Here is a 13345-nt window from a genome sequence, read left to right on the forward strand (position 1 = left end):
TGCGGGGGGCCCGTTGTGCCGTATGGAGGCCTGTGCGGGGGGCCCGTTGTTATACTGTTTGTGTGGAGGGTATTGTTTAAGAATTGTGGGGGCATCATACTTTGTTGGGGGCACTTTTGTTGGCATCATACTTTTATCTCGATTATTTTTTATCCTTTATTACATATGTACATTCGGCCATAGGGCCGTCGGCTTTTACTGCTGTTAGGTAACATTATATGACTCCAGTATGGCCCGTTTGTGTAGGGGAGGATGGCGACCTCAGCTGCACTCTGACCTGGCTGTCTCTGCTGTCCCCGGTCGTCTCTGCTGTCCCCGGTCGTCTCTGACCTCGCAGACAGGAATAGCGCTGCCCTCTGGCCGGAGCAGCGGTTCGGGCTGTAAATCATCAGTTTTATGGTTGTCGGTGGATCCAGTGTCCCTGGTCATTGATCTTCTGCCAGTCACCAGATCTCCGGGCCTGGGGGGGGCGCCGCTATGATGAGTGATGTCAGTACATTGGCGCATGGTGTGATCCCCAGAGCATACACTGCTGGCAGTGGTCAGTGACTGACGGCAGTGCATTCACCCCTCATGGCCGGGGTCTGAGGCAGCTATGGAGACTCAGGCGGCCCGGTTCTCCGCGGGCAGCTGACCCTATGTGGGTGACCAGTCTGACACCTTCTGGCCGCTTGGCACATTCCTGCGGTTATTTCTGGCCGCTCTTATTATATCCTTCTCCCACTCTGATCTTCTGTCTCCTGCTGGGGATTATCAGACCTCCTGCAGGAAAAAGGAGCGCGCGTCAGGGGGAACCCGAGGCCTGTAGTATAGGGGAGCCCCCGCAGCCCGGCCGTCTATATTAAAGCTTTGTAGCAGAGAGTCAGCACATCTGTTGGTTACCGCAGAAGCCTCTGAGATTGCACTTGACAGATCCGTCTTTCTTATCTTCAGGGTGCGGCGGGGGGCCCTCTTCAGGGTGAGGCGGGGGGCCCTCTTCAGGGCATTCTGGCCTTATGTGGTCTAATGCAGGGTCTACGTGACGGGCCGATTAAATGCATTTGCAGGCAGTTCCCCTTTAACTCTCTGGATTTTACCCTATAACCATCAGGACAAATCTCCAATCTCTGATTTTCCGGTGTAAATCTACAAAGACCCCGTTGTTCTGGGATCAACCCAAAAGCAAAGAGGGGATCACCTCAATCCTTCCTGGGAGTGATCCTATTACTGACGTAATCCCTGATATTACAGCCGCACAGAGCAGATTATACGGGTCAGCGGTGACTACCATCAGGGCGGCTTCTCCGGGGGTCTCGGAGATGACACATCCCCCATCCCCAATACGAGTGATTATCAATTACTAATTATTTTAATTAGGAGAGGACAGCAGGGGCCACAAGCTGCATGTGCACAGGGGCCCCAGATGATCCTATGGAATCGTCGCTGTACATGAAACTTTAGGGCCGGAGCGGCCGAGTTTATGGGAACCCTTCATTCTGAAAACTGAACTGGAGGGTCCCTGCTCTATAGTGATATGACCCCAGTACTAGTGGTGGAAGACCCCTTTATTTGCCTTGTACAGGAGTCAGGTGTCAGTTCTGCAGGTAAGCGTCAGACACTGACAGCTGGGAATGCTGCACTATGGGACTGGCTGCCATTAGTCTGCACCTGGAGGGGACAAATCTGGAGCTCCCCTTTAAGAGCGTGCACACACTGATGTCTAGGGGATCCTTGCAGTATTGGTGCGGATCCCTCCCCCAGTGGCCGCTTCTGCTGGATCAGCTTTTCAGAGTTTGTATTCCTGGAAGTCATCTCTAAGGTCTCTTCCCTTCTGATGACTCAATGTCTCAGTTTACCTTTTTTCTGTCTGTTTGGGGCTATTCCTAATAATGTAGAAGTGACCGGATACATTATCTTCTATGTATGGTATGGGGCAGATGCTGCAGGAAGCTCCTGACTACTCTGCGGGGGTGGGGGATATATTATCTTATATGGGGCAGATGCTGCAGGAAGCTCCTGACTACTCTGCGGGATGGGGGATATATTATCTTATATGGGGCAGATGCTGCAGGAAGCTCCTGACTACTCTGCGGTGGTGGGGGATATATTATCTTATATGGGGCAGATGCTGCAGGAAGCTCCTGACTACTCTGCGGGGGTGGGGGATATATTATCTTATATGGGGCAGATGCTGCAGGAAGCTCCTGACTACTCTACGGTGGTGGGAGATATATTATCTTATATGGGGCAGATGCTGCAGGAAGCTCCTGACTACTCTGCGGTGGTGGGGGATATATTATCTTATATGGGGCAGATGCTGCAGGAAGCTCCTGACTACTCTGCGGGGGTGGGGGATACATTTTCTTATATGGGGCTGATGCTGCAGGAAGCTCCTGACTACTCTGCGGGATGGGGGATACATTTTCTTATATGGGGCTGATGCTGCAGGAAGCTCCTGACTACTCTGCGGGATGGGGGATACATTTTCTTATATGGGGCTGATGCTGCAGGAAGCTCCTGACTACTCTGCGGGATGGGGGATACATTTTCTTATATGGGGCTGATGCTGCAGGAAGCTCCTGACTACTCTGCGGGATGGGGGATACATTTTCTTATATGGGGCAGATGCTGCAGGAAGCTCCTGACTACTCTGCGGGGTGGGGGATATATTATCTTATATGGGGCAGATGCTGCAGGAAGCTCCTGACTACTCTGCGGGATTCGGGATATATTATCTTATATGGGGCAGATGCTGCAGGAAGCTCCTGACTACTCTGCGGGATTCGGGATATATTATCTTATATGGGGCAGATGCTGCAGGAAGCTCCTGAATACTCTGCGGGGGTGGGGGATACATTATCTTATATGGGGCAGATGCTGCAGGAAGCTCCTGAATACTCTGCGGGGGTGGGGGATATATTATCTTATATGGGGCAGATGCTGCAGGAAGCTCCTGACTACTCTGCGGGATTCGGGATATATTATCTTATATGGGGCAGATGCTGCAGGAAGCTCCTGACTACTCTGCGGGATGGGGGATACATTATCTTATATGGGGCAGATGCTGCAGGAAGCTCCTGACTACTATGCGGGATGGGGGATACATTATCTTATATGGGGCAGATGCTGCAGGAAGCTCCTGACTACTCTGCGGGGGTGGGGGATATATTATCTTATATGGGGCAGATGCTGCAGGAAGCTCCTGACTACTCTGCGGGATTCGGGATATATTCTCTTATATGGGGCAGATGCTGCAGGAAGCTCCTGACTACTCTGCGGGATTCGGGATATATTATCTTATATGGGTCAGATGCTGCAGGAAGCTCCTGACTACTCTGCGGGATGGGGGGATACATTATCTTATATGGGGCAGATGCTGCAGGAAGCTCCTGACTACTCTGCGGTGGTGGGAGATATATTATCTTATATGGGGCAGATGCTGCAGGAAGCTCCTGACTACTCTGCGGGGGTGGGGGATATATTATCTTATATGGGGCAGATGCTTCAGGAAGCTCCTGACTACTCTGCGGGATGGGGGGATACATTATCTTATATGGGGCAGATGCTGCAGGAAGCTCCTGACTACTCTGCGGGATGGGGGATGTATTATCTTATATGGGGCAGATGCTGCAGGAAGCTCCTGACTACTCTGCGGGGTGGGGGATATATTATCTTATATGGGGCAGATGCTGCAGGAAGCTCCTGACTACTCTGCGGTGGTGGGAGATATATTATCTTATATGGGGCAGATGCTGCAGGAAGCTCCTGACTACTCTGCGGGATGGGGGATACATTATCTTATATGGGGCAGATGCTGCAGGAAGCTCCTGACTACTCTGCGGGATGGGGGATACATTATCTTATATGGGGCTGATGCTGCAGGAAGGTCCGGACTACTCTGCGGGGGTGGGGGATATATTATCTTATATGGGGCAGATGCTGCAGGAAGCTCCTGACTACTCTGCGGGGGTGGGAGATATATTATCTTATATGAGGCAGATGCTGCAGGAAGCTCCTGACTACTCTGCGGGGGTGGGGGATATATTATCTTATATGGGGCAGATGCTGCAGGAAGCTCCTGACTACTCTGCGGGATGGGGGATATATTATCTTATATGGGGCAGATGCTGCAGGAAGCTCCTGACTACTCTGCGGGATGGGGGATATATTATCTTATATGGGGCAGATGCTGCAGGAAGCTCCTGACTACTCTGCGGGATGGGGGATATATTATCTTATATGGGGCTGATGCTGCAGGAAGCTCCTGACTACTCTGCGGGATGGGGGATACATTTTCTTATATGGGGCAGATGCTGCAGGAAGCTCCTGACTACTCTGCGGGATGGGGGATACATTTTCTTATATGGGGCTGATGCTGCAGGAAGCTCCTGACTACTCTGCGGGATGGGGGATACATTTTCTTATATGGGGCTGATGCTGCAGGAAGCTCCTGACTACTCTGCGGGATGGGGGATAAATGTTCTTATATGGGGCAGATGCTGCAGGAAGCTCCTGACTACTCTGCGGGGTGGGGGATGCATTATCTTATATGGGGCAGATGCTGCAGGAAGCTCCTGACTACTCTGCGGGGGTGGGGAATACATTATCTTATATGGGGCAGATGCTGCAGGAAGCTCCTGAATACTCTGCGGGGGTGGGGGATACATTATCTTATATGGGGCAGATGCTGCAGGAAGCTCCTGAATACTCTGCGGGGGTGGGGGATATATTATCTTATATGGGGCAGATGCTGCAGGAAGCTCCTGACTACTCTGCGGGATTCGGGATATATTATCTTATATGGGGCTGATGCTGCAGGAAGGTCCTGACTACTCTGCGGGATGGGGGATATATTATCTTATATGGGTCAGATGCTGCAGGAAGCTCCTGACTACTCTGCGGGATGGGGGATATATTATCTTATATGGGGCAGATGCTGCAGGAAGCTCCTGACTACTCTGCGGGATGGGGGATATATTATCTTATATGGGGGCTGATGCTGCAGGAAGCTCCTGACTACTCTGCGGGATGGGGGATATATTATCTTATATGGGGCTGATGCTGCAGGAAGCTCCTGACTACTCTGCGGGATGGGGGATATATTATCTTATATGGGGCAGATGCTGCAGGAAGCTCCTGACTACTCTGCGGGGGTGGGGGATATATTATCTTATATGGGGCAGATGCTGCAGGAAGCTCCTGACTACTCTGCGGGATGGGGGATATATTATCTTGTATGGGGCAAATGCTGCAGGAAGCTCCTGACTACTCTGCGGGATGGGGGATATATTATCTTGTATGGGGCAAATGCTGCAGGAAGCTCCTGACTACTCTGCGGGGGTGGGGGATATATTCTCTTATATGGGGCAGATGCTGCAGGAAGCTCCTGACTACTCTGCGGGATGGGGGATACATTATCTTATATGGGGCAGATGCTGCAGGAAGCTCCTGACTACTCTGCGGGATGGGGGATGTATTCTCTTATATGGGGCAGATGCTGCGGGAAGCACCTGACTACTCTGCGGGATGGGGGATATATTATCTTGTATGGGGCAAATGCTGCAGGAAGCTCCTGACTACTCTGCGGGATGGGGGATATATTATCTTATATGGGGCAGATGCTGCAGGAAGCTCCTGACTACTCTGCGGGGGTGGGGAATACATTATCTTATATGGGGCAGATGCTGCAGGAAGCTCCTGACTACTCTGCGGTGGTGGGAGATATATTATCTTATATGGGGCAGATGCTGCAGGAAGCTCCTGACTACTCTGCGGGATGGGGGATACATTATCTTGTATGGGGCAAATGCTGCAGGAAGCTCCTGACTACTCTGCGGGATGGGGGATACATTATCTTATATGGGGCAAATGCTGCAGTAAGCTCCTGACTACTCTGCGGGATGGGGGATACATTATCTTATATGGTGCAGAGGCTGCAGGAAGCTCCTGACTACTCTGCGGGGGGTGGGGGATATATTATCTTGTATGGGGCAAATGCTGCAGGAAGCACCTGACTACTCTGCGGGTGGTGGGGGATACATTATCTTGTATGGGGCAGATGCTGCAGGAAGTACCTGACAACCCCACATCTCCTGACTACTGTGACCAGTGGCCTCTAGGATTTCAGGTCGCATGCAGGAGACTGAGCCTATTCTGTAGTCACAAGTCTTTTCTTGTTTACATCCTTGGCTTAAAGGTTACTGATAAGATCCCTGGTGGCCAAGGGTCATGGACGGGTTGTCTAAATTAACCTTTGTGCTCTAAAGCTGGATTTACAGTGCAGTATTATCGGGCGCACCTAGAAAGCGAGCGTCAACAAGTCACCCAACAGCTGAGCCAAGCGCTCGCTCCCCTGCCAAAATGATTTATAAGTTGACTTCAAGATCATTGTTCTCGGCATCACATCGTCCTGTGCAACCAGTTCGTGCTGCAGAAGACTCTCAGCAGCACATCGTCCTGTGCAACCAGTTTCTTCGGCAGAGGACTGTGTGGTCCGGCCTGTATCACACTGACCTACATTTTTGCGTTATTTGGTGGCCTCGGGAGAAGACAGAATGAGTGGTGAACTACAGTGACAGTGAAGTTAATGGCAACCTCCCTGGTGGGCTAGGGTCACCATAACATGAATGAAGACGCACCTGGTGGTCTAGGGTCATGAAGGAATTAAGAGACATGCCTGGTAGTTTAGAATCATGAAGGAAGGAATACAGACACTCCTGGTGGTCTAGGGTCACAAGTAGGTTAGTGGAGACTTTCCTGTGGTCTTGGCTCGGGAAGGTGACGGTGGCGACGTCCCTGGTGGTCTTGGCTTGGGAAGGCGACGGTGGCGGCGACGTCCCTGGTGGTCTTTGCTCGGGAAGGCGACGGTGGCAGCGACGTCCCTGGTGTTCTTTGCTCGGGAAGGCGACGGTGGCGGCGACGTCCCTGTTGTTCTTGGCTCGGGAAGGTGGCGGCGACGTCCCTGTTGTTCTTGGCTCGGGAAGGAGACGGTGGCGACTACTTCCCTGGTGTTCTTGGCTCGGGAAGGCGACGGTGGCGGCGACGTCCCTGGTTATCTTGGCTCGGGAAGGCGACGGTGGTGGCGACTTCCCTGGTGGTCTTGGCTCGGGAAGGAGACGGTGGCGACTACTTCCCTGGTGTTCTTGGCTCGGGAAGGCGACGGTGGCGGCGACGTCCCTGGTTATCTTGGCTCGGGAAGGCGACGGTGGCGGCGACTTCCCTGGTGGTCTTGGCTCGGGAAGGTGACGGTGGCGACGTCCCTGGTGGTCCTGACTCGGGAAGGCGACGTTGGCGACGTCCCTGGCGGTCTAGGGCTGTAGCCTGCAGTTTTTGGGGACAGTTGGATCATAGATGTGGTGGGAGAGCGGCGTCCTGACCTTGCTGGTGCTTGTAGTGCACACCTCAGCGTTCTTTTTACCGGCCGTCTTCTGTTTTCAGGCATCGGACATAACGATCGAGCTCACGGACTCCCCCAGAGAGAAGCCGGACTCGAACTCGCTGGTGTTCGGCACGGAGTTCACTGACCACATGCTGCAGGTGGAATGGTCTGCGGAGAAGGGCTGGCAGCGGCCGGCGATCAAACCTCTGCAGAACCTGAGCCTGCACCCGGCCTGCAGCGTCTTCAACTACGCCATAGAGGTGAGTCACCACCAGGGGGCGGCGCTGGTGGTCAGCACTGACTGATCAGGAGCTGGTGCTGCAGTATCGGGGTCTCGTGTCCGCTGGGGGTTGTGGTGATGACCATGAGCTTCTTTCTGCAGCTCTTTGAAGGGATGAAGGCGTATCGTGGGGAAGACGGGAAGATTCGCTTGTTCCGTCCTCAGCTGAACATGGAGAGGATGCTCCGATCTGCCAAGAGGCTGACCCTGCCCGTAAGTGAGACCGCCCGTATGTACCCCCGGGGTTTGACCTCACCTGTGACCCCTGTTATAGGGGGGGGTTACCTCAAATGTGACCCTTTATAACCCGCCCGGATGTGACCTCACGTGTGACCCCCTTACAACCCGCCAGACGCAACCTCGTGTGTGACCCCTGTTATAGGGGGGGTTACCTAGTGTGTGACCCGTATTATAGGGGGGTGACCTCATGTGTGACTTCTTATACCCCTCTCCCCCGGATGTGACCTCGTGTGTGATCCCTGTTATAAGGGGGTGACCTCGTGTGTGTGTGACCCCTGTTATAGGGAGGGTGACCTCGTGTGTGACCAATGCTATAAGGGGGTGACCTCATGTGTGAACCCTGCTATAGGGGGTGACCTCGTGAATGACCCCTGTTATCGGGGGGGTGACCTGTTCCCGCCATGTGTTGCAGGCCTTCGATAAGCGGGAGCTCTTGGATTGTATTCGGAAGCTGATCGATGTGGACCGGTCCTGGGTGCCCGAGTCCTCGGCCGCCAGCCTGTACGTCCGGCCCGTCTTCATCGGCACCGAGGTGAGCGGCCGTGAGCGAGGAGGGGGTCGGATGTTGTGGTCGGGGGGTGTCTCGTCCTCACTATGTCTCTCTCCCCTGTCTCTCCAGCCATCTCTGGGGGTGAAGAGACCCTCCAAGGCTCTGATCTACGTCATCCTCAGCCCGGTGGGGCCGTACTTCTCCAGCGGAGCCTTCACCCCAATCTCACTATGGGCCGACCCCAAATACATCCGGGCCTGGAAAGGCGGAACCGGCGACAGCAAAATTGGAGGGTATGGCAAGTAATTGTGTGACCGCCTCGTTATTCCACAGCACCCCCAGTGACGGGGAGGGGGATAGCAGCTGGGCTGGTAATTCACCACAATGCGTTAAAGGGGTTGTGCCCCCCCCCCCCCCACATACCTCCGAGACCCTCGGAAGCAGCTAATCTCTTGGTTTTTTTTAGGAATTATGGGAACTCCCTCTTTGCTCAGTACGAGGCTCAGGGCTTCGGCTGTCAGCAGGTCCTCTGGCTGTACGGCGAGGACGAGCAGATCACCGAAGTCGGCACCATGAATCTCTTCCTATTCTGGACAAATGAAAACGGCGGTAAGAGAAAAAGACCCCAACGGGATTGTGTCACCGAAACCCAGGGCGTTTTACAGCAGGTCGTAAAGAGATGTTGATGGTGTGGTTGTGCTGACATCTAGTGGCCAGTATGAGAAATCCCATTTCGTGGATATAAAGCTCCTGGATATCCCGCACACATGTCTCTGCTGCCCCGGCATGGCGCGGTCTGATGGCGGCAGATGGTCGCTGACTGCAGAAGACAAATTACTTCTCAAATCCAATTTGTGGCTCAATCTCTGCACAGAAAACACTTTCATTATTCTCCCTCCGAGTTTAGGGCTCCTCGTCGGCCTCAGAGGCTTGAGGGTTAATGCTCTGCAGCGAGGTCGGGGTTAAATGGGACGGGCATCTGGAAGTAGTCTCCTTACATCTAAATACAATAGGCGGGGGCGCTAATACTTATGTCATCTGGAATCTATAGTCCGCGGCGCTGCTGGTGGCAGCAGGAACTTCACCAGAAATATTACTGATCCCACCGATGCTCCACAGCTCTCTGCCTCCTGTCGCTCTGTCCCCTCCCCTGTGTCTCTTCTGCCTCTCGCTCACTCCGTCCCTTCCCCTGTGTCTCTTCTGCCTCTCGCTCACTCTGTCCCTTCCCCTGCTGCTCTTCTGCCTCTCGCTCGCTCTGTCCCTTCCCCTGCTGCTCTTCTGCCTCTCGCTCGCTCTGTCCCTTCCCCTGCTGCTCTTCTGCCTCTCGCTCGCTCTCTGTCCCCCCCGCTTCTGCCTCTCGCTTGCTCACTGCCCGCTCTGCTGCCTCTCGCTCGATCTCTGTCCCTTCCCTTGCCGCTCTGCTGCCTCTCGCTCGCTCTCTCTTCCTCTGCCGCTCGCTCTGTCCCCCCTTCCCTGCTTCTGGCTCGCTCTGTCCCCCCTTCCCTGCTTCTGGCTCGCTCTGTCCCCCCTTCCCTGCTTCTGGCTCGCTCTGTCCCCCCTTCCCTGCTTCTGGCTCGCTCTGTCCCCCCTTCCCTGCTTCTGGCTCGCTCTGTCCCCCCTTCCCTGCTTCTGGCTCGCTCTGTCCCCCCTCCGCTGCTTCTCGCTCGCTCTGTCCCCCCTCCGCTGCTTCTCGCTCGCTCTGTCTCCTCTTCCAGCATTTTGCGATGACTTTTATTTTTTTTTTTATTGTATAGAGTTGGAATTGGCAACTCCACCACTGGATGGCATCATCCTCCCGGGGGTCACCAGGCGCAGCATCCTGGACCTGGCTCTTCAGTGGGTAGGTCGAACTTGTTCTCTGGTTTCAGCCGCTTGACAGGAAATCTGATTCTTTTGCTGATGACGTTCTCTGCCGCAGGGGGAGTTCAAGGTGTCGGAGCGATATCTGACCATGGCTGCTCTGGTGAAAGCGGTGAAGGAGGATCGCGTGAAGGAGATGTTCGGTTCTGGGACGGCGTGCGTCGTGTGTCCGGTGGGAAGGATCCTGTACAAGGACGAGGTGAGAGCCGTGGACCGACCGAGATCAGGCTTCTGTGTTGTGCCTGGGGGCGTGAGGTGTTTTTTTTTTTTTGGTGTGGGAGTGGGTCCTGTGTTTTTTTTTTTTTTGGTGGGGGGCAGTTTTGCTTCTCTGTCTCAGATCCGTGCCTTTTCTGTGTTTTCCTAGAACTTGGACATCCCCACCAATGAGAACAAGCTGGCTGCCCGATTCCTGAAGGAGCTGAATGACATCCAGGTGAGAGCGCTCTCCAGCATAGTCACTAGTAGCCCAAGGTCAGCACACTCCTCCTGAAATCCTCTGTGCTGTCAAGGTCCCTGGCTCTTTTCTGTGGCTGAGCATTAATTCTGTATTTCCTTAGGTCCCTGTCATATAGCAGATTGATTATGCTCCCCTGAAATGCTCTGTGCTGCTGTGCTAATACAGGGTGTCTTTCTCTTTCAGTATGGGCGGACAGCGAGCGATTGGCTGGTGCTGGTGGGTGACCCGTAACGCCCGTCCGGGTGAGGTGGAGATCCACCGTCGGTCTGGAATCCCGGATCTCCTTAGTTTAGGTTTACTCTGTGCTGTGACTCGTTACAATGTGTCGCTGTCCCCGTGCGCCATGACCTCACAGACCCGCAGATCGCCTCTCCTCTCCGCCCTCACCGCACGCGGTGACGTTCTCCATCGCCACTGATAAATCAGGAATTGTACATGTTGAATCGCTAAGCGCCGGTGACCTGTGCCACGCCGGCCGTGATCTGCCCATCACCGCATCCACGGAACCTGCAATCGGGGGATTCGGATTAACCACTCATGAACTTCACTGCAGTTCAATTGTTACTTACACAGTACAAAAATATCCAAAAAAAAACTACGCACAATGGTGAGAAACGTCCGCAATACATCAGCGCATGGTGTCTATTCTACTCCAGTCACCTCCAGAGCTGCACTCACTGTTCTGCTGTTACATCGTATATTCTACTTCAGTCCCAGCAGAATAGTGACCGAAGTACAAGACGCGGTGATTTCCCTCGTCTCTCGAAGGCGCCGTTGTGCTGGTTCCGGCTCGTATCTTGCTCCTCGCAGCGTTATCATCTATCATTTTGTTATTTAGAATCACTTTTTTTTTTTGTTATTACCAAAGATCAGTTTACGATAATCGGCAAGATTCCAAATCCGCAGAGTAGGAAGTCTGGTGATCCGGAATATTCTTATGATCTGGTTCCCGCGGCAACAGAATGTCCGGAACCGCACAATCAGAACTAACATAACTTATTGCATCCGCACGGGATTCTATGACCTTACGGCCGGGGATCGTACACCGCAGCGGGGTGCATCAATCTCAGATTATGCAAATCCTTATTAGAAAAGGGCGTTTAGGTGACGGGGGGGACACCGCACACCCCGGTATTCAGTACCGCACTTTTGTCGTAGATTATCCAGTCTGTAGTCGGTGATGGTGACGTTTTTGGCCGTTCTGTACAGTGTTGAGTCCGTGCGATCGTAGACCCCCAGAGTTTTCCTCCGTTCTTTTTCCCTCCATATTGTTGTTGTTGTGACGGATCGATGTCCTTATAATCGTTACATTCAGGGATTAGTATAATAATCAAATCTTGTAAAGAAATGATCTGAGACCAAGAAAAAAGACTAAATGCACCAGAATAATCTGCAATAAATCAGTGTAAGAAACAACATCCGTGTGTGTGTGATTATATGATGGTGGGGGCCGGAACTGCACTGATAACGGGAACCATGATCCAAACAAGAGAGCGATGATCACAGCGTTGTCTCCCCCTGGTGGTCATCTGTATGAAGTGAGAAAAGGTCGTTATCCACATCCCAGACCTGAAATCATAATGTAGTATAATAGGACTTAGAATATTGTACAGTATTATAGTAGTTACTGTATTTTGCTGAGCGTGTTTGTTCTAACATGGTGCTGGGTTTTACAGTCCGCTTTTACAATAGCTTACCGGGGCGGCTGCGGTGGAGGGAGGTCCTAGGAGGCAGGGTGGATGTTGCTGTGGGCGTCTGGCTGGGAGGGGGTGTTCAGCGGTGCGAGGCTGCAGCGGCCTCCAGGTTTGCAGAAAATGTTGGGAGTCCCCACATTTCACATCATTTTCACTGCGGTGGACTTCAGGAAAATGGTCGGCGGAGGCCATATAGCATCATGAATGGTGGAGAGGAGGTGGATGGACGGAGCGTCGGCCATATAAAGCAGCGGATGAGGGAGCTGCACTACGATCGCCTCAGGGCGGAGGGACAGTTTGATAGTTGGGGCGTCCATAACCCAGATCCCTTTATTGCCTGTAAGAACTGGGTTAGTAAGAAGCTGATCACTGGCTTGTTAGATGAGAATGGGGTGGAGCAGGAGAAAGTCCACAAGATCATTGGTGATTGTCAGCGACGACACCAGGGAGATCTCACACTATCCCAACGCTGCCACCAATTTGTCAGGATTTCGTCAGGGACCTGTGAGCACACGATCCCGATTACTCACTTCGTAGCTATCGGCAAGCAAGCAGAAAGCGTATGGCGTCACACCTCCGGATTCCAACGCATGGAATATGTGTATACGCCCCGTGGGGTTTACTGCCAGCTTCACGATGGCCCAATTATTATTATTCGCTGCCACCACCGGCCAGTTTGAAATAGAATACAGGCCTGGTCGGACACCTGCGTTCTGGTAGCATATATGGCTTCGGGGAGGGAACGATTACAGGACAAAAGAAACAGAACTGTTAAATGTTATATTTAATCCAAAAGGGAGGCAGTGTTTAGTAAAAATATACAAAGATTTTATAAAAGGAGACAATATAGCACATATGCAGTTACACAAAATAATAAGGATTAAAGAAGACTTACTATAAGATTGCAGAGATGATTCAATATAGCTGGAGGGGGGGCACCCCTCTTTGATTTGAACGTTATCAAACG

At 52.8% G+C, this 13345-nt stretch overlaps 1 protein-coding gene across 4 annotated transcripts in view; it reads left to right on the top strand.

The window, feature by feature from the left end:
• The window catches only part of BCAT1 (branched chain amino acid transaminase 1), a 42013-nt gene extending 29913 nt beyond the window's left edge, over positions 1-12100 (top strand). For 2 of the 4 annotated variants that reach the window (XM_073650526.1, XM_073650527.1), the window contains exons 3-11: positions 7417-7617; positions 7740-7850; positions 8290-8409; positions 8497-8660; positions 8834-8976; positions 10122-10207; positions 10286-10426; positions 10592-10660; positions 10868-12100. In XM_073650526.1, the coding sequence (XP_073506627.1) occupies positions 7417-7617; positions 7740-7850; positions 8290-8409; positions 8497-8660; positions 8834-8976; positions 10122-10207; positions 10286-10426; positions 10592-10660; positions 10868-10915 (1083 nt within the window). In that variant the 3' untranslated portion in view covers positions 10916-12100. Of the gene's footprint in view, positions 1-7416; positions 7618-7739; positions 7851-8289; positions 8661-8833; positions 8977-10121; positions 10208-10285; positions 10427-10591; positions 10661-10867 lie in introns of all 4 variants that reach the window. The other 2 variants (XM_073650524.1, XM_073650525.1) reach the window with 1 other exon arrangement.
• The last annotated feature ends 1245 nt before the right edge of the window (positions 12101-13345 follow it).

The sequence above is a fragment of the Phyllobates terribilis genome, unplaced genomic scaffold (genome assembly GCF_046119375.1).
Source record: "Phyllobates terribilis strain yellow unplaced genomic scaffold, ASM4611937v1 Scaffold_10__3_contigs__length_209671492, whole genome shotgun sequence".
NCBI lineage: Eukaryota > Metazoa > Chordata > Amphibia > Anura > Dendrobatidae > Phyllobates > Phyllobates terribilis.